General features: G+C 37.9%; 1 protein-coding gene across 1 annotated transcript in view; it reads left to right on the forward strand.

Annotated features, from left to right (window-relative positions):
* The window catches only part of SH2D4B (SH2 domain containing 4B), a 289520-nt gene that overhangs the window by 150858 nt on the left and 116084 nt on the right, over positions 1–22578 (forward strand). Inside the window, exons 5-6 of the mRNA XM_063435138.1 lie at positions 6882–7092; positions 8289–8416. Coding sequence (XP_063291208.1) covers positions 6882–7092; positions 8289–8416 — 339 coding nt within the window. The remainder of the gene's footprint in view (positions 1–6881; positions 7093–8288; positions 8417–22578) is intronic.

A 22578-nucleotide genomic window follows, 5' to 3' on the forward strand; every position in this document is an offset into this window, starting at 1 on the left:
CTTTTAGGTTAGCCCCCGCTTTTCCAAGTCCTGACTCCACGGTATCTTTGCTTCCTGAACCTATGCAGATAGGGTATACCCGCCTCTCTGAGGAGGAAAGACAGTACAGGAGAAGAGAGGGTTTGTGTATGTATTGTGGAGCTAAGGGTCATTTACTCTCAAACTGTTCTAACCGCCCGGGAAACGCTCGCACCTAAGTCTCTCTAGAGGACAGGCCTTGGGTGTTTCTATTTTGTCCTCTACTCCTAATTATAAAGATCACAGGCTTCTGCTACCAGTTTCCTTAACTTGCGGGAGGGAAGTAGTAAGGGCTATGGCTTTGATAGATTCCGGTGCTGCTGAGAATTTTATCGACCAAGCCTTTGCTAGTAAAAACAATTTCCCATCCCAGCTAAGGGAGACACCCTTGGCCGTTGAGGCCATAGATGGTAGACCACTACTAGACCCTGTTATCTTTCGTGAGACCATACCCATTGAGTTAAATGTTGGTATCCTACACGTGGAGAATTTATCTCTTCTGCTCATTTCGTCTCCTTCCGTTCCCATAGTTCTGGGGTACCCATGGTTGAAAGAACATAACCCTATTATTGATTGGGAGTTAGGGGAGATACTCTCGTGGGGCCAGGGCTGCCAGGATCGGTGTTTGTGCAAGGTTTCTCCATTAGCTAATATTAACATACAGGAGAATCCTACTCAGTCCACAGAAAGACAAATACCAGACCTTTACGTAGACTTAAGGGCAGTGTTTGACAAGAAGAATGCCGATTCTTTGCCGCCACACAGGTCATTTGACTGTAAAATTAAGCTTTTACCCGGGACTATGCCTCCGAGGGGCCATGTATATCCTTTGTCTGTTCAGGAAAACTCGGTTCTAGAGGAGTATATTCAGGAGAATTTAGAAAAGGGATTCATCAGGAGGTCGTCTTCTCCGGCCGGGGCGGGGTTATTTTTCATTAAGAAGAAGGATGGCACGCTGAGACCTTGTATCGATTACCGAGGCTTGAATAAAATAACTGTCAGAAACGCCTATCCCATCCCACTGATTACCGAGTTATTTGATCGTCTTAAGGGCTCCAAAATCTTCACCAAGTTAGATCTCAGAGGGGCTTACAATTTGGTGAGAATCCAGCAAGGTCACGAGTGGATGACGGCATTCAATACCCGGTATGGCCATTACGAATACACTGTTATGCCATTTGGACTATGCAATGCTCCTGCAGTATTTCAAGAGTTGATTAATGAGGTACTTAGGGAGTTTCAGCATGATTGTGTTATTGTTTACCTGGACAACATACTAATACACTCTAAGGAGATTGAGACTCACCATAGACAGGTCAGAAAGGTGTTACACAAACTTCTGCAACATGGTCTATACTGCAAATTGGAGAAGTGCAGTTTTGATCAGTCTCAGGTAGACTTTCTTGGGTACGTGATTTCTGGGGAAGGTTTTAAAATGGATCCTGGTAAACTCCAATCTATTTTAGACTGGCCTTTGCCCAAAGGACTCAAGGCTATCCAAAGGTTTATTGGTTTTTCCAACTACTATAGGCGCTTCATTAAGGGTTACTCCTCTATCATTGCGCCTATTACCAATATGACCAAACAAGGGGCTGATACTAAGTTCTGGTCTGAGGAAGCTCTTGGTGCTTTTAAGACTCTCAAGGAACTTTTTGCCTCAGCTCCCATTCTAGTTCATCCTGATACGACTCTGCCTTTCTTGCTCGAGGTCGATGCTTCTGAGACAGGAGTTGGGGCTGTTCTGTCTCAAAGGTTAGGGGTGGATAAACCGTTACACCCTTGTGGTTTCTTCTCTAAAAAAATTTCTGGGCCTGAGAGCAGATATGACATCGGGGAGAGGGAACTGTTAGCGGTCATTAAGGCTTTAAAGGAGTGGAGACATTTACTGGAAGGGACACTACACCCTGTTACTATCCTAACGGATCATAAGAACTTGTCTTATATTGGGGAGGCTAAGCGCTTGTCCGCCAGGCAGGCTCGCTGGGCTTTGTTCCTCACTCACTTTAATTATGTACTTACGTATAGACCTGGTTCTAAGAACTCTAAAGCCGATGCTTTGTCTCGTCAATATGAACCATCCACTATAACTGAACCACTTCTGTCCTCCATAGTTCCTAAGGGGAATATCATCGCGAACACGAATCTCAGGATTCACTCTCCATTGCTTTCTGAGATCATGAAGTTTCAGCATTTGGCACCCAAACAGACTCCTGGGGATCGACACTTCGTTCCTGCCGCTCTCCAACTGGAGGTGATACGCTATCTCCATAACAGCAAGGTGGCTGGGCATCCTGGCATCCGCAAGACTTATGCGCTGGTCTCTAAAGATTTTTGGTGGCCTGACTTACGCAAGGATATTAAAGAATTCATCGGGGCATGTGAAGTTTGTACCAAGACCAAGCTACCCCATACGCTTCCATGCGGATTTCTGCACCCATTAGAGGTTCCTGAAAAGCCTTGGTCCTGTCTGGCAATGGACTTCATTGTTGATTTGCCTATCTCTAAAAAGCAGACTGTCATCCTCACTGTGGTAGACAGATTTACTAAAATGGCTCACTTCATTCCCTTACCTAAACTCCCATCTTCGCCCGAATTAGCGGAGATATTCGCCAGGGAGATTTTCCGTTTGCATGGGATACCTTCCCAAATTGTCTCTGACAGAGGCTCCCAATTTGTTTCCCGTTTTTGGAGATCATTCTGCTCCCAACTAGGCATCAAATTGAATTTCTCCTCTGCCTATCATCCTCAGTCCAACGGAGCTGCTGAACGCACTAACCAAAAAGTTGAACAATATTTACGTTGTTTCGTTTCAGAACACCAGGACGATTGGGTCGGTTTGATTCCTTGGGCGGAGTTTGCACATAACAATCTCATTTGTGATTCTACGCATTCTAGCCCTTTTTTCTTGAATTATGGCTTTCATCCTTCCATCCTTCCTTCGGAGTCTTCTTCTCAAGGGATACCGTCGGTGGATGTTCATGTTGCCAATTTAAGACAGTTGTGGGATCAAACTCGACAAATCCTGCTGCACAATTCTACGCTGGTTAAAAAACACGCTGACAAACGTAGAAGGGCAGCACCGGTGTTTGTTCCAGGCGATAGAGTATGGTTAAGTACTAGAAACATTCGGTTAAAAGTGCCGTCCATGAAGTTTGCTCCTCGATATATTGGACCTTACAGGGTACTGTCTCAAATTAACCCAGTTGCGTATCGTTTAGCGTTGCCTAATGCCTTACGCATTCCTAATTCATTTCATGTTTCCTTGCTAAAACCATTGATATGTAACAGGTTCTCCTCCACGATCGCCCCTCCCCGCTCAGTTCAGGTGGAGGGTCAGGAGGAGTATGAGGTCAATTCCATCGTTGATTCTCGAATCTCCCGGGGGAAGCTGCAATATCTGGTCGATTGGAAGGGTTATGGTCCTGAGGAGAGAAGTTGGGTACCTCAGGAGGAGGTGCATGCTCCCCGTCTCCGCAGGGCGTTTCACTCTCGATTCCCTTCTCGCCCTGGTGTATTCCGCCCGGTGGGCGTATCTGAGAGGGGGGGTACTGTCAGGGTACCTGCGGTCTCTACCTCCGAAAGAGGTAGAGACTTAGCTGTTCCTCCATCCAGACGGTCTGATGGCTCCCTTCCCCACGGTCTATCCGGTCATGCAAGGCCGGCCGCGAGGGAGTGACTGCCTTTTACAGCATCTAGGCAGGAAGTTGTCATCAGGAAATTCCTCCGGAACGACCTGTCACTCAATTGCTGCAGGACCAATCAGGACGCCTCGGAGGCGTGGTTACTGCTCTGAACAGGGTATTTAACAGAGCTTCGTTCATTAGCTCATTGCCCTGTCGTGGTTCTAGCTTGTTCTAGTCACTCAGTGCTTGTGTATTCTATTATCCCTTTTGGTTTTGACCCGGCTTGTTTACCTTACTCTGCTTATCTCTGTTACCCTTGATTCGGCTTGTCTCTCGCTTACCTGTCTTCTGTTACCCTCGACCTCGGCTTGTCTTTGACCATTCTATACTGTACCACTTACGTTAGTCCGGCCATTCTAAGGTCCGGTATACGTATCTGGCTACTGTTTGTACTCTGCGTGTTGGATCCCTGTCCCGATCCTGACAAGTTCACAGAGTAAAATCAAGTTAAACAAACAAAATGCCCAACACTGAAATCACTAAACTACACCAAACATATGTTGGTACATGGTTAAGTACTCTTCTTTCTATTTATTTTTCAACATGACAGTATTAAGTGACTTAATAATGAATCAATTAATGAATAATGGAACAATCCACACAACGTTTGGATTTTTGCAATTTGTAGTTTTATTTTTTATAATACATATTAATAACCCTTGTAAAATTAGTTGCAGTGTCTATTTATTTATTAGCATATGCCCGTACACTTTTATCCTTAATTTAAATTGTTTGCTTCTTAGTTGACCAAGCCATCGGAGCATCATTTTAATAGAGTTGGTGGGACTGAAGATCAGGAGAGAGCAAAAATCGTCATACCTTAATAAAAAATAAAAAGAGTATGGTTGCTTTTGAATATTGGGTACAGTATAGTCCACAACTGGCCTGCTGTTTTATCTTTTTTGTTTTTTGTTTTATAATATTTAAGTCTGCAAGCATTGTCTATAGTGTGCATCTGGCATTTCCTTATATGAGGGGAGATGGTCTCTTCTGAATTCAGTTTGGTCAGGAACTTATCTCCTAATTAATGTCAGGAGATAGGAAAACATTCTAAACTGTTGAAGCTCGATGTGAGGATTGTCAGTGATAACACATTCACTGAATAATTAAAACTTTAATGGAGATATACAAGTTTGAACATTTACTACCCGCACTGCAGCTGGTGCTCTTAATTAACTTAATTATTTCTATTAACGAACAATGGTGACAAAAAGTTCATGAACCTTTTGAAATTATTTGTATTCCTGCTTTATGTGAATCTGAAATGTAATCTGATCATCATCTCAGTATCAATACATTATTAAGAGAATCAAATTAAACAAATTTGTTATGTGTTGTCCAGGTTTAAAAAAGACTTAAGTCCACCAAGTTCATCAATGAAGCCCATTCTTTTATGCTGTTGGTCTAAAAGAAGACAAATAAAAACCAAACAATTGTGAGCATTTACAATGATGCTACAAAAAAGGCATAACAATCCTTCTTGTCTCCATAATGGCAATCAGATTTCTCCTTGGATCAACAACCTGTTTCCATACATATCAATAATGACTTTGAATATTATATTGTAATGGCAGACTGGGATTGCATACTATTGCCTAGTTTTTGATCTATAATTGTTCCCAAGTTATTGCAATTTAATGTTATCCATAAATCGGCCCCATTTAATGTGTAAGTGGCTTGTGTATTCCTTATTCCAAAATGCATCACTTTGCATTTGTCTGTATTGAATCTCATCTGCTCATACTTTCATACCCAGTCCCCCAATGTATCCAAATCCTTCTGTTGAGAGGCAATATGATATTCAGACTGTATTTTCTTACCTAATTTTGTCAACTGCAAACACTGACAAATTACGTTCAATGTCCACTTCGAGATCCACTGTAAATAGATTAGAGCAAAGTGGATCCAGGACAGAACCCCAGGACAACAAACTGTCTGGTTGATGTGATCAGAGTGGCAGATTACCCTGTCTTCTCTTTAATAATAGAATCCCTCACCACCATTACCTGTCTAGCCTTTCCTCAATCCCATCCATACGAGAGGGACTGTTCTCCTGGTTGTTAGAAGGAGCAGCTTCCTCCAGCACATCTACTCCTGAGCTGGTACTCCCAAAATATATTCATTCAAGTTGGCAAATCTGCTTGGGTATACAAAATCAGGACTGGCAGCACCCTTCCTCTTCCTACCTCCTCTGCTACCTCGCCCCAACTGTAACCCCGCTAACTGTCTGTTTCCCAGCTGGTTTATCTATTCCCACTCCCACTCCCACTCCACTACCTGCCCCCACTAAACCCACTAATTGAACAGTAAACCCTTTTTAAGATTGTCAATCCGCCACAGTGTTGCAATTTGCTCCTCTGCAATCTGAACTTCCGTAGATGCCAGTAATTTTTTAATTATAGTCCTGTTTATGAATAGATTTCCAGACAATGGTTGTATTGGCCCCAAATATATTTAGTATAATGTTATCATATCTCCTCTGAGGCTCTAAGTTTTCAAACAAAAAAATATATATTTTGTTAATCTATATTTTTGTTAATCTCTGAATCTTCAGCGAATGTGATTTGATAACTGACTCCATTAGTGACTAAAGTACTAGCATGGATTCAAGGTTATACTGTACATTAGTTTACCTGAAAGCAAGGTGTGACAACAGGAACTAGTGGAAGGGGCAGAACAAAGGGTTCAGAGAGACTCCACGAACTCCATGAAGAAGACAATGAAATTAAATTATTAGATTGCTCTATCACATAATATTTATACATTCTAACTGAATTCTATTTTGTAAAAGCAAAATCCATGGTTAGCTATCGGTTTATGCATACATCTCAGATGTTACATTTCAACTTTGGCATGAGAAGCACTATCTAGTTGGAAGGAATGCGTAACATTTGAAAGATTCTATTTTTTTTTTTATTTTTTTTTAGATTTGATGCTTCCATGATAATATTAATTTACCCTATCATTTATATCAACAGGTCTCTAAAATTATTTTAGAAGCATTTTTGGTTTTCTGATGTTCCAGTTTTTAATGGGATAATGATTTTTAAAAAATATTCATTGTTTTACATTACCTTGAACTGCGAAAGCACTTGCTTGCGTGTCATAAAGCTATCCATTTCCCCCGCCTAATTCTGTTTTTGAATGACATTATCTCTTCCATGGTTGTGTGTTTTACAGTACGCAAATCTAAAGAAGCAGATGAAGATCGCACGCATAAAGCACGCCGGGCACGCGCTGAATATCATCATCAGTCTCTACGAGCAATACAGAAAGGAAAGGTGGCTGGGCTTAGCAATCTTTTTCAGAGTTCCATGTTACCTGATGGGCAAGAACTAGGTCAGGAAAATGTCACTGTGTATCCACTCCTCAAACTTCACGTGCCAGTCGGGTAAGTTTTCAGTATTGCACTTTATACTGTTGTGTTACTTTAGTATTCATAACTGTCTGTGCATTTACTATTGCAAAGTATAATTGTCATTGGATGAGAGAAATACAATCTGAAATATGTACAATCAACGTAATATGTGTATAAGCATTTCTCAAAGAGTTGCGCAACATCCACATTATTGCATTTTTTAAAGTAGCTTTAAACTGATTCAAATTAAAATGGACACTTACACTGGTATAGTCAATATTCACATGTAGTGCTGTGTCACATGTGACATCTTAAAAGATTAGCTTTTTAAGGTTTCACACTAACCACTAACCACTGTAACATAACATGTTTTCTAATTCATTTAAAGTAGGTCAATACTTTGAATGACTTATAAATATAGATTGATTGTTTTTTTTGTGAATACTGTACTGTGGGAGTTTAACTAAACTCAGAATTGTAATGAGCTGAATTATGAATGACTTAAATAGTTTGTTGTTTTTTTCCAACATATATTATGTTAGTTTAAATATATGCATATCTATACTACATATAATAAAGCTATTTTACGACTCCCGGCTATGCTTGGGGAACAGTTGGCCTTCCTAATAAATAGAGAGACACTTTAACGAAACACTATAGTGTTAGGAATGCAAAACTGTAGTATCCCTCTCCCCCCTCTACGCGATGTAAAGGTTTAAAAAATAGATACTTTTATTTTTCACTTGCCTGATTCTAGCACCAATCTTCCTGGGTGCTGAGTCATTCTTCTCCAGTGTCAGGCTTTTTGGCACAGGGTCAGGCCGGGTTAATGTTTTCCTAAGGGGATATTCTTAAAGCTGGACGTCCTCATGCAACGTGTTTCATGAAGTCACTCTTCTGGTAGACAGCCACCAGAAGAATATAACAATATAAACATTGCAGGGATAAGGGGACAGGAACAATGCAACCAGACCAGTTCATTGAGGTGACCTGGTCTGGGTGCCTATAGTGTCCCTTTATTGCACAAAGAAACTAGTGGACTGACTGAGCTTTTAGGAATAGCATTATCCTAAAGCAGTGGTTTCCAAAGCAGCCCTCAAGGCATACCTACCAGCCCAGGATTTAGGGATTACCTAAAAACGCCTAGACACAACTGGGTAATCCCTAAATCACTGTCCTATAGGGTTTTTTTGTACTTGTGTTTAAGCAGTTTGTTTTCTACTTTTTAGGAAATCATGGGAAAGGCCATCTCGTCCAATCTCAAGGGATATTATAATTCGTTGGTTTAAAGAAGAACAAATTCCACGACAGGCTGGCATAGATAAGAACACAGGTTGTGTGGCATTATGGTTTCATGGTATGTATGTTACTATTTGTCTTCATATTTAAAGATTTATATTATACCTTGCTTCTACATGCTAGCCCATGCACTAAGAAAAGAGCACCCACATGTATTTATGTATTATGCATGCAGATATGCTACCAAATGTGTAGATATTAAGAAAATATATTTAAAAATAAGGTCCCTCCCCTCACCTGTTAATAATTGTATGGTATCAATTCCAAGGAAAGTGACACACATGATTAAAAAAAAAAAACATGGTGTGACTAGGCAGGGTTGGCAAAACGCAAATATAATCTGTCAACACAAAAACATACATATAAACTCAAAAAAGGTTATAGTGAGCAGACTTTTATTTGTTTGAGCAACATTTCCACTCTAAAATCGAACCTTAGAAGGCTTAATTATAAAGTCAAAATGTTGCTTTAACAATGAAAGGTCTTGTCACTAGAACCACTTTGAGTGCATAGGTGCTTTTTCATTTTGACGTAATCATTTCATGGTATCGTGGTCCATGGAGAATGAATTATAAGCAGAGCCAAACAGGGTCAATAGTATCAGAGGGGAATGGAATTTAGGGAAGAAGGGGGGTAGATATTGTATTAGTGCAACACCTACAAAGCTGGAGGTTGTCAAGAGAAGCTAAACAGAGGATTAATAGCTGAACTAAAATTTAAATATATAATATATCTCTGTTATAAATGATATATGCACTGCTTAAGGGGTATTGCAGATAAAGTGAACCTGTCATGATAAGTCATGAGTAGTGGTTCTCTAATGAATATTTCTCTGTGGATTTATATCACCCATAAACATTACAAACACTGCTTTCATGCTCTTAAAAATGCATAACAATGTACTGTGTATAAGACCTGGAACTGCAACTGTTTCTTTTTTTCTTATTTGTAATTCAAGGTGTTATATTATAAGGTTTCTTGACAAATTACTTATTGATTTTAAGCTAATTTATTTTGCAGCACAACTGTGTGAAGTTAAAGAAACTCAAAAATCACAAGGAGCAGGAGAAACATTTTGAGAATGTTGATTTGATCTCAGTAATGTATTCAGGGAAACTTGCCACTGTATGACTCTGCTAAGATAATACGTATTTTTGGAACACTCTACGTAACAAAACATCTCTAGCTTAGTAAAGTAGTTTTGGTATATATATATATATATATATATATATATATATATATATATATATATATAATTCCCCTGCAGTCACACTGTTCAATTATCTGCCATTTAGGAGTTAAATTGCTTTTTTTCTATCTATTGAATAATACTTCATTAAGCTAAACTTGTTTTGGTGCTCACAGTGTCCATTGAGGATTCTGTATTTAGAGTATACAGTTAGTTCAAGGGTGCTTAAAGGGACACTATAGGCATCCAGACCACTTGAGATCATTGAAGTTCATAGTCCCAAGTCCCTTCGTTCTGCAAAAGGTGATTATTACAGTTTTTAATAAACAGCAATGATTACCTTTGAGGGAAAACGCTACCTCTAGTGGCTGTCTACATGTCCTCATGTATGTATGAGGACATCCAGCGTCATGTAAAACCCAATAGAAAAGCATTATACATGCATTCCTATCGGGGGAATACTAATGCGAGCATGGCCATGGGGAAGGGTGAGCAGGAGGGGGGGGGGGGGGGCACTATAGTTTCTATAACTTTGTTTTCCTGGCACTATAGTTTCCCTTTAACTTAAATACATACATTTAGGCTAATGTAGCCAAACCGGAAAAATTTTTGGTACGTTTCCAGGTGAACTATATTGGTCTTGCTGTTTCTTAGTGATCTCACAACAGTTAAATCAATAGCCCAGAAAAGTGTCCAACAGTTGCAGTTAATTAGGTTAAGGTATATGTAGAAATTCAGGCCAGCATGTTTATGCATGACAACTCAATACTTTGACACTAAGTGTGAATCTGTATATGTAACTGTGTATTTGTGTGTGCATGTCTGTATGTGTGGCTGTGAGAATGTATCTGTGTGTGTGTCTGTATGTTGACTTAAAGTGTTTATCAGTGTTTGTGTATGTGTTTGTGTGACTGTGTATCTGAGTGTGTCTGTGAATTTGCATGCATGATGTGTGTCTGTATATGAGATTGTGAATGAGTATTTGTAATCGTGCATGTATGTTTGTCACTACATGTGACTCTCTGCATGTGGTTGATTGTAATTGATTGCAGTGTGTATTTGTGTGCACTTGTGTAGGATACTGAGGTCTTTTTATTCATGTTTTTGGATCCAAAAGATAAAGTTGGGTATGCATGTGCAAGATTTGAAAGTGGGCCACTGTTACAGTAAACACCTGGGATTAATTGTTTTATCCCAGTTTCACATACTCACATATAATGCATATTATCTATCTATCTATCTCTCTCTCTCTCTCTCTCCAAAAAAGATAGTGCCTTTATACAATATGTACAGAGATAGAACACATTCACTGTTTGTTTCTGCAGTATGCTTAAAATGATACTCTAAGCACTATATCAATGTTAGCTTAATGAAATGGTTTAGGTATATAGATAAAGCACCCGTAGTCTCTCTGCTCAATTCCCTGCTGTATGGGAATTAAACCATTTTGTTTATGCATCCCTAGCTGTGCCTCACCTGGCTGCCGGTACCAGTGGAATATCTAGGTTTTAAGTTAAATGCAACTGAATCTGTTATAACAGAGTTCTTCAAAATCTTTATTCAACATCTTCTGAAAGGCTTCAATTTGTGAACCCTTGTCGTTCGGGAAAAAGGTTGACTTTGGTTTAAATTTTGAAATGTTTTTTTTTAACCCCTCGTCTGGTGCAATTAATGGCACTTCAAGTTCTTTCTTAATAAAAAATCTTTTTAAGCACAATTTCCTAATACATTTCTGTGTGTCAACATACAATTGAAATGAGTTTGGCGGTTCATTGGGGGCAAATTTAAGGCCCTTATGTAAAAGGTGGATTTCTTGTATAGTGAGGGGACAATCTGAAATGTTAAAAATACCTAGGGTCTCTTCATCTAAGCCTCTGTCATGTCACTTGTTCTCCTTCTTTTTCCTGGTGTATTGGGACTCTCTAATGGGGCAAACCTGTTGCTGTGATTTAATGTGTGTGATCTCGGTTGAAAAAAATTGGTTATTTCCCCTCTTTTTGGGTCTTGCCCCTTCTCTAAAAAATCACGTGTCATTTTTATGATGTTCAGATGTAGATGGAATAATTGTATTATTTGAGCCTGAATTTTGTCTGAATCTTCGTTCTTTTCTGGCTTGTTCGTGTTGGACATGGACAGTGCCAGTTTGTGTGTCTAGAGTGTCCCTAGATCTAAAATGTTCACTCCTTTCTTTCTGAACGTGCATTGAGAACCTCAGACTTCCTCTGTCTGATCTTAACTTCGGTTTAGAATACCTCCAACCTTCCCAGTGTCTTTCATAGTTGTCGTTCTGTTCATTATATTTCTAATAAAATGGAGCCCACTAGACTTATCATCTTTATCTCTTAAATATTTCTTGTTCTTGGTTTCTGCTATTTTGTCATCTAATTTTTCAATTCCTTCAGATAACACTTTTTCTTTCCTAATGAAATCTGGAGTATGTTTATCAAACGTATGTGAACCAGCTAGAGTCTCAATCTCCTTTTGGACTTCTTGCAGGTTCTCTCTCTCAACGTCAATAATGATCTCCATTAGGATGGATGAACATTTTTCCAGAGCTGATTCCCAGCGTGTAGCATAACTAGATTTTTCTAAGCCATTTGCAGGATTTTTATCTAGTCTTAAACCTCTAGGAATCAAACCTTCTTTTAAGTAAGATTCCAGGAAGGAGCTCTCTCACCATTTTCTAGTCCCCCTCATTGACAGTTTTTCCAATCTATTAAAAAAGCTGTTGATATTATTAACCACATTTTTGTGGTAATAACTTCTTGATCCAAGGATAAATCTGACTGCCATTCTGGGGTCAAGAAGGAATTTTTTTCCGAGCTTGTTGCAAAATTGTGCTTCAAACTGGTTTTTTTTTGCCTTCTTTTGGATCAACAGCAAAAGACAAATGTGAGGAAGGCTGAACTTGAGACACAAGTCTCTTTTTAGCTATGTAACTATGTAACATCACGGTGTGCTTCTATTCTGGCGTTATTGAACAAAGACTGGAATTTTGCTTCCCTCATTGATCTCTGATCTGGAAACATTTTCATATTGTTACAAGTTATATGTCAGGTGAAAGTGGGAGGAAAAAGAAACAAATGTAATACAAAAGAACTTTCACCTTGATACAGCATGTGAAATAAATACAAAGTGTAAAAAGACCCCACAAATCGGGTTTACCCAAAATAACAGTCCCCTCAAACTGTAGAAGAATAAGACAGGACTCCTCCGGGTCCTTAACCCCTTAAGGACCAAACTTCTGGAATAAAAGGGAATCATGACATGTCACACATGTCATGTGTCCTTAAGGGGTTAAAAGTATAAATACACAAAATATCTACAGTGGGAGAAAATAAAACCTCATAGAGTAATAAAGTGAGTACACCTTTAAATAGTGTGCTTTTGATTGCACTCACAAGATTTAAATGGATAGTAGGCATATCAAATACTGTGTAATGACTGGAAATATCCTCAGATACGAATGGGCATATAGAAGAGAGTGAAAATAAACGCAGAATACGTGTAGACCATATGACCAAGGAATTACACTTAAAATTATTACACTTACAAAATCCAAGTGTTATTAAAGCTCATCATATCTCAAAGAATGTAGTCTCTGGCTGGATCTCAAGAAACGTTAGGAGACGACTTGTTGAGATATTAAATACATTTATTATACAACATAAAAAAATCAAAACATAAAAAACAAATAACTTGTCCAGACTACTCCCCGACCGCGTATATTAGATACCATACCGGTCCTGTGGCCACCACTCAGGCATGGGCGCTGTACTGCCTCTGATGGACAAATTAGTCTACTAATTATAGCCCCTCTGTAATATGCAATTACCATCAGTTTCTAAGTCACCATGAGAGTCTATGAATGTATTGAACTGCTTGTCGCTTCCACACTGTGTAATTTCTGAAGAAATGCTATTTCGTTGTCCACTGAATTCTACTTGTATATGCTTATTTGAAAATGAATAAAAAACATTCAAAAAAAATAAATAAAAAAATAACTCTTTACAGCACCAACCCTACGCGTTTCGTCCGTTTAATACTCGGACTTCCGGGGTTCAATAGTTCTTTAGCATCCTGTGAATGTAGCCTGTGTCCTTAGCATCCTTCACTTCTTTTTATACCGGTGAACTTCCTCCCACTATGTGAATCTGTTATAAGCATGGGTTTTGCTATGCTGGTCTATCTGAGATGGGTCCTGAAAATTTTGGTACCCATTTATTGTTGGCTCCACATGTAATTCCATGATTTGCTTCAGTGCTACTTTAATGTACCATATTTGGAGTTTTAATGAGATGGATGAAGGTGTAATGAAGTAAGTTTGGGGTTAATGCAGTGGGTTCTGGGTTTATACAGGTCATATAGGTTTATATAATATTCTGAATTCATTCAAAGATTTGGTGCCCTAAATCAGTGTTCCCCAACCCAGTCCTCATGGACCACCAACACTCCAGGTTTTGTCAGTGTCTCCATTGGAATAAAACAGGGAAATACATAAATCCTGGACTGTTAGTGGTCCATGAGGACTGGGTTGGGGAACACTGACCTAAATAATACATAGATCGACCTTCTTAGGGTTTAGTTTTAGACATGGGATGACATTGGACACAGGTTTGGGACTGACTTAAATCAATACTAGTTGGAGGGACAATGAAATGCTTACTTAATCATATGTGACACTGTGAATATACACTATCTATACATATATACAACATTTAAAATACACTCAAAATTATATTTCCAAGAACTATAGATAGTTGCATTATAGACAGTGCTTGAGCAGCAAACAAATGTTTAAATTGTTTTTGATTTAATAGTTTATTGCAGAACACTCACCAGTATGTTGGGAAATTTAAGATAATATATTCATATCCCAATTCTTTATTTTGTTTCTCTCTTTTTTTTTTTTTTCTTTTTTGCAATATGATGAAAACTATTTTTTTGTCTACCATAAAAATGAATCTAATGTATGGAGCTCTGGGCATCATTTCATATATTTATCATAAAAATTCTCCTTGATCCTCATTCATATAAGAATAATTGGCATATTTCTCATCATAATGTTTAGCTTTTACATTTTTATATGTTGAAAAACATCTGCAACTTAACATTCTAGACTTAAAATGTGCATAAACATGTAGGTAAATAAGTATTTTTTTTCTTTTTAGAACCTTTCTTAATTATGTGTTATATCCAAAGTTTGAGAAATACACCCTTCTGAAAATCCAAACTTTGGTACAGCAGTGCCTTTAAAGTTGAATGTAAAGCCCTCCTTAGATATAAAATAATCCAGATAGTTTAGCAGTATCACTTTAAATTCAGCGTATATATACATAGAAAGAAAAACATATACAGGGAAATAATAGTGCAAATCTGTATGGTAAATAACCGTTGTGCAGTGATCAAAACAGAATGCTAACTCACATTTTTTAGAGCCTAAGATGGGATAGGCTCAAATCACTTGCGCTTTAGTACCGTCTGGTGGTACTTGTCCCCTTTTTTTGAAGCGTTGGTGGAATCCCTCAGAGATAAGAGATACAAAGAAAACGTAATAGGAGATAATATAGTGTAGTAACTTAGGTTATAAAGGTGAGTATACTGTATCTTTAAATAGGTGCTCACCTTATTCAGAGCCAGGTACTCGGCTCTGAGTTTACCAGCTTGAGTGTCAATAAGGGAGACACTTTCCCTTCTTGGAGCAGGTTTGGTGAAGATCAGAGGAGACTTGAATTAAAAATAAAAAATTATTTTGCCAGCAGGCAGTAAAATACAAACAAATAAAACAGAGTAAAAAATGTCCCATAAATATCCTTCACTTCCGAGACGCGTTTCACCCTACTTGAGGGCTTTCTCAATCGGTGTTCACTGCTCTCCTCCTCATTCTGGTTTAAATATCCTGGTCCGGTTCTTCATTGGTAGATTTCCTCATTGGTTAGCCAATCACATCACTCGTTTGGGGGGAGTGTAGTGTGGCTTGTCAAAATCGTTTTTTTTTTTTTTCTGTTTGTAACAGGAAGTGACATCACTTCTGGTGTTGCGGTAGCCATTTTACTTGTGGGCAATAAGTAGGGAAAGTAGCAGAGTATCCTATATTCGTGCCTGTCACTTCCCTTATGCTCTTTAACCCATATTTTTTTACAATTTGTATTAGGCAAGTAGAAGGATGTACATATATCTTGTATATTGTAAAGATGTCCTCATTTGTGTCAAGCATGCAGAAAAAATGATTGGGGCATAAATGAAAAAAAATGAAAATACATATATCAATAAACTGTGCATTAAATTTAAATACAATGAAAATTGACATTCCCACAGCATGTATATAAATCATTTTAAAGCTTTAAAGCAGTAGCTACATACATATATTAAGTAGTGAGATAAGATTCAACTTAGTTAGTAATAGTAATTTTAAATCCCCTGTGATTAAAGTTTCACTTGAATCTTAAAGTAGATGTGATAAGCATCTTATAAAGGAAAATGGATCACTCCAAATACATAATAAACATAGAGGATTAATACATGCTGTTCGGGATAATATCATAAAAAATGACACATTTCAAAATCGCCATTAAGGCCGGTGGGAATCATAGTGTTGAGATTGAAAATCCATCTCATCTCTTGTTGTCCCATCTTCCTTATTGGATCCTCACCCCTCCAATTGATGTTAACAATTTGAATACCCATAAATGCCATTTATGGGTATTCAAATTGTTAACATCAATTGGAGGGGTGAGGATCCAATAAGGAAGATGGGACAACAAGAGATGAGATGGATTTTCAATCTCAACACTATGATTCCCACCGGCCTTAATGGCGATTTTGAAATGTGTCATTTTTTATGATATTATCCCGAACAGCATGTATTAATCCTCTATGTTTATTATGTATTTGGAGTGATCCATTTTCCTTTATAAGATGCTTATCACATCTACTTTAAGATTCAAGTGAAACTTTAATCACAGGGGATTTAAAATTACTATTACTAACTAAGTTGAATCTTATCTCACTACTTAATATATGTATGTAGCTACTGCTTTAAAGCTTTAAAATGATTTATATACATGCTGTGGGAATGTCAATTTTCATTGTATTTAAATTTAATGCACAGTTTATTGATATATGTATTTTCATTTTTTTTCATTTATGCCCCAATCATTTTTTCTGCATGCTTGACACAAATGAGGACATCTTTACAATATACAAGATATATGTACATCCTTCTACTTGCCTAATACAAATTGTAAAAAAATATGGGTTAAAGAGCATAAGGGAAGTGACAGGCACGAATATAGGATACTCTGCTACTTTCCCTACTTATTGCCCACAAGTAAAATGGCTACCGCAACACCAGAAGTGATGTCACTTCCTGTTACAAACAAAAAAAAAAAAAAAACGATTTTGACAAGCCACACTACACTCCCCCCAAACGAGTGATGTGATTGGCTAACCAATGAGGAAATCTACCAATGAAGAACCGGACCAGGATATTTAAACCAGAATGAGGAGGAGAGCAGTGAACACCGATTGAGAAAGCCCTCAAGTAGGGTGAAACGCGTCTCGGAAGTGAAGGATATTTATGGGACATTTTTTACTCTGTTTTATTTGTTTGTATTTTACTGCCTGCTGGCAAAATAATTTTTTATTTTTAATTCAAGTCTCCTCTGATCTTCACCAAACCTGCTCCAAGAAGGGAAAGTGTCTCCCTTATTGACACTCAAGCTGGTAAACTCAGAGCCGAGTACCTGGCTCTGAATAAGGTGAGCACCTATTTAAAGATACAGTATACTCACCTTTATAACCTAAGTTACTACACTATATTATCTCCTATTACGTTTTCTTTGTATCTCTTATCTCTGAGGGATTCCACCAACGCTTCAAAAAAAGGGGACAAGTACCACCAGACGGTACTAAAGCGCAAGTGATTTGAGCCTATCCCATCTTAGGCTCTAAAAAATGTGAGTTAGCATTCTGTTTTGATCACTGCACAACGGTTATTTACCATACAGATTTGCACTATTATTTCCCTGTATATGTTTTTCTTTCTATGTATATATACGCTGAATTTAAAGTGATACTGCTACAATATCAGGACTAGACGACCCTTGTTATAGGGTAGGTATCCATTATTATCACTGTATGCTCCACTCATATAGGTGAACTGCCTCTGGCTTTTCTACCTTTCTTCTAGTTTCTACAATTTGAGGTGGGTGTAAGGGACCCCCACAAGAGTGTTGTAGCATCTACATGATTTTCAATATTTTATAAGCGCCTTTTGTACACAGTTTTTTTCATCTTAATCCAGATAGTTTACCTAACATGCAAAATACCAATATATCCAATGTCATATTTTCTTTAGCTTATCATTCACTGGTTTGTCAGCCCTCACCTTTGTATCTTTTCCAAGCCTCTTCAGTTCATATTATTGTTCTTCTTTGTGGACCATTTCATTGTGATCTATTGTCTATTACATGTCTCATTTTATAATATGCATTTATTTGTATTTGTTATATTCACGATATTCTGTAATCTCCATTCACTTATGTACCATTTTATTGTCTGCCTTTTCCTTACCTTGTGTGCCTTTTATCCATGTACTTTTTTTCCAGCTGTGTCTCGCCCAACCTTTCATTTGTTTGTGGAAATCCAATCCAGGTCTCTATATCCATATCTATATTGAAAATCAGTTTCACATTTCTCATAATAACTGCAACTCCCACCCATAACCATACTCTCCAATCATAGTCACTCTTCCTACCAAGTAATTCAATAGTCCTTCTTTTATAGTCATATTGTTTCATAGACATATTAACTACCACTTGTAAACAGCCATATTTCTCCACATTGCCACGTGGACAGACCTTAGACATTGCAGCAAACTAGTGAATGTGGAAGGACTCTAGCTACAACTACCATTCCTGTCCATCTCTACCTGGCCTATGTATTACAGACTGTTTCAGAGTCTACTATACAGAGCTGAACTATTGAGTCAAATGACTCTGTATGTAACTTGATTTATTGGTTATTCTTGATTACTGAGTTTTCTGATTTGTCCTAACTACTATTTGACAGCTGTCTGTAAGGACTTATTGGCTTGTTGTAGTGACTAGTTTGACTTCTGGATTCCCTGACCTTTACGTTTTGTTAAGCTGTACCACTCTATGGTCATCATAAGGTGGCTTCACAAAACATCTCAAAATAGCTCATTTAGAATACCATGAGTTGCCTAATTTTGAAAATGGTATGCCATCATCTACTCCTCAGCAATTTTCTTTCCAAAGCTGCCACACTGTCATAAAAATGACATAAAAAAATAAAAATAAAAAATAGTCAAATTTCCATCTATAAAGACTAAAACAAGAAGACCCATATTTGGCCTTGTAACTTCCAACTTTTTCTGTTACACTGAGTTGGTGATTGCTATGTAGGTAGCTGCATCTCTTTTATTTATATGAAAATATAGTTGCAAAGCATGTACAAATTATGGGCCAGATACAATTTTTGAATGTATTGTTTGGTATTTTAGTAGCTTCTTCAAATGTAAGTTATTGGTTAATAACCCCTGAGCTGTAATTGTGTTTTCATGCTATTTTCAGTGGTTTATTATTGACGGGGAACATGTGTTATCTTTTCATCTGTAATTTGAGAAGTATTAAGATGGTATGGAAATGAACCTGAGCCGAGACCAACAGAAGGGCAAGCTACTCGAACTGTTGTCTGAACGAAAGTCTGCTTCACCTCTTGACCTTACTTCTTGTTGCATACCTGTTGGACACTGCTCACTTAACCCCATGTTTTCCACCCCTGACATCATACTCTGTTCAACACCATATACCTATAGAAACATACATGTGAGAAAAGATAAACACTTTAATTTGTAAAGATGTAATTTTATCAGTTATAAATAGAATGTGACTACTTTTTTTTTACAATTACTTTGTCCCCCCCCCCCCCCCCCCACACACACACACACTTTATTGAACTTTATAAAGGTTAAATAGGGAGAGGAGGGGGGTGGGGAAGCACCAGCAATGCATAGTCCATTTCAATACATATTATGTAATATAAAACAAAACACTAGACCTATTAGCATTGTACAATCACTTCACCAACTTTGATTTTCAGGTCTATGAATCTCCGTTCCACAGTGTCACTTTGTCTCGTAGACACATACAGTAGGTGCAGTTGAGCTTATATAGGTAGCAATCAAACATTTCTTATACTCAGGTAGACAATACTAGGCCCCAGGGCGAGTGTGAGATACAAGAGAGGTAGAAGGAGTTGATGTCTAGGCGATTGAGTATAGTCATGGCATATGGTGTAGTGACATATCTAACAATTGTATAACAGAGATATTTGAGGCAAAAGAAAATCAGGACATGGTAGCAAATAGTAAGAGGTACAAACACAATGAGTTGTCTGATCTCCATGTATCTCATATGGCCCTATCGTCCTGGAAGATTTTTAAAGGAGGGTAGAGCGTTGGGAAGCTTGGCTCATAAATACGTTGTTTATTGCTGGTGTTAAGGTAATTGATTAGCATTGGAGCTAGAGAGAACTTCAAAGTCCTTGCTATTAGCTGTTGTGATCTTAGTAGTTTTGGCACTATTACTTTTCTTTTATATTTGGGTACCTCTCTTGGTAAGTCTAATAAAAGGTAAGTCACAGGTGTTAAGGTTAATGTGTAATTTGTTATTTATGGGATAAGGTTGTGTACAACCTTCCAAAATGCCGTCAGCACAGTTGCATCTCCAGCATACTGGGCTTGCAGAAGGAAAAATTAAATGTGACCTAGTTGACACCATATATCATTGGTACAGTAGATTGCGATGTTGTTCTTGGTGCGTCGAAAACTTTATAAAACCTTTGGGTGAATTAAAGACCGCTCCCTATTGTTTTGAGGATATGGTACATCCTAAATCTAGATGCCATTGCTGTGCTGGTTTGGAGTTGGAGAATGGTATATGACCAGCCAGGAGCGCATAGCTCATGCATATCAGCTTACAAACAGTGGGCAGTTTCTTATTGATACACAATCATTCCCAAACAGTTCAGTTAGACACAGAAAGCTTTTTGGATATAGTGGACTTGTGCTGTTGTTTCTGATATCACCTCAGTGGGAGATAGTAGTATTACGAGGGTGCAGCTTAGTTTGCAGTGTTAGGAAATCCATGAGGGTGTCACCCTGATAAACTTACTTACCAAGGTACAATTACTGTGTCTTTTAAGTAGACTTCTGACTCTGATCTGTTTGGATTGCGTTTCTGCAGTCCCTCGAATAAATATAATATGCAGGGACCTTGGATCAATTTGCAACAAGACATCATAAATATATTTAATCCTGATCTGCAGTGTGAGGGCTAAACACATGGTAATTGGCCAGGTCCTGCTAGCTAGCTGATACAGTTAAAAGGAAAAAAAAAATATATTAGGGTCAACACATATAACTGTCTAAATGATAGAATTATCCCTTACCACTTATGGTCTGACTCTGGGGATTAGGGGATGGGTGTGACATGACATTGTAGTGCAGCCATCGCCTATTATTATAGGGACCACTCTGCAGGGGCAACTGGAGATCATGATGAGAAAGCTGGAAGGAAGCATGCAAAGTCTGAAACTTACATGAGATCCTCTGCCAGGGTTTCTGTAGAGATGTCATAGTAATGTCATCTTTTTTTTTCCTTGGAATTAAAACTGGGACTCTGAATTTTTACACAGAGCTCAGGGTATTTTACACAGGTGTTAATGCTCAGAATACTAATTTCTTTGCAGTGTATTTATCCTGTCATTATGACAACTCTACAGAAAATCTTCAGCTTTGGCTAATGTAGAGCTGTGGCTTGCACCACACGCTTAACTTCTATGGCTCCACATGTTTGTACCAGCCATAATGTATAAATGCACGATAGCCAGTTTGGTTCACAGTGATAGAGTTTGTCATTATTTTTATTTTTTTGGTCACAGTCAAATGCGTTAACCATACTATGCCATACAAGTATACCTCTCTTCTGGGGCACCAAGCTCAAATATCACATTGCCACGTAAATGGGTGGCGCCACAAATCCCTACTAAAACGAGACTGAGCTAATGTGAAATCTATTTTGAGACTGGGCAATTTTAATTGTAATCATTAAAGAGATTTTCTAAAACAACCTTTAGAGGTGTATTCATATATTTTTATGATACTTTTATTTAAGGTTTCCCCCCTCCCTGAAAAAAAGTGATCTAGTTTTTGCCACTGCTGATAGTTTTTTTTTTTTTATTGTAATATTTCAGAACTAATCCATAGCATATATTTGGGTTTATAAAAATAGGAAAGTATTAGTTACATATTTAGATCCAACTTTCTATTATAATTAGAAGTATATTTTTTAATAAGCGCTGCGGAATTAGTTGGTGCTATATAAATACCAATAATAATAATAATAATAATAATAATAATTAATAACATGAATGATAAACCTAAACATTACATTTAAGCTAGTTCTAGAAATACCCTGCATTCCCTAAAACCATATTTGTAAGTATAATATAAGTATATTTTAAGTATTGAGAATCTGGTATCACAACTGGAATTAGAAGAAATTCATATTCCCATATCCATACTTAGGGTGGTCAACCTGAATCCCCACCCAAAGAGGGCATAACAACAGATATATAAAAAAAATATGAGCAGACCAGCAAACAAGACTACAGTTAATGAAGCATTGTCCACAATCCCAACCTGCACCATCACAGAGACCAACAAGCTCATATATGCCATAGCATTAGTGGTCCTCCAGCTACTTGACTACAAGATGAGGCTCAAAGAGAAGCAATGCCCACCATGGAGACTATGACTCTAAGCCAAGATAAGACTACACAGAAGGAAGTTAGTAAGCTGGATAGATGCTGGTTACTGAGGAAGTACAAGGTTATGACCATACCATAGGCACTGGAAACAGTTAAGCAAAGACTGGCAACCAGAATGACCAGATAAGGAGAGGCTAAGTTAACCAATACCCTTTTTACCAATGCACAGCTTTGGG

Source organism: Pelobates fuscus, chromosome 10 (assembly GCF_036172605.1).
Source record: "Pelobates fuscus isolate aPelFus1 chromosome 10, aPelFus1.pri, whole genome shotgun sequence".
Classification (NCBI taxonomy): Eukaryota; Metazoa; Chordata; class Amphibia; order Anura; family Pelobatidae; genus Pelobates; species Pelobates fuscus.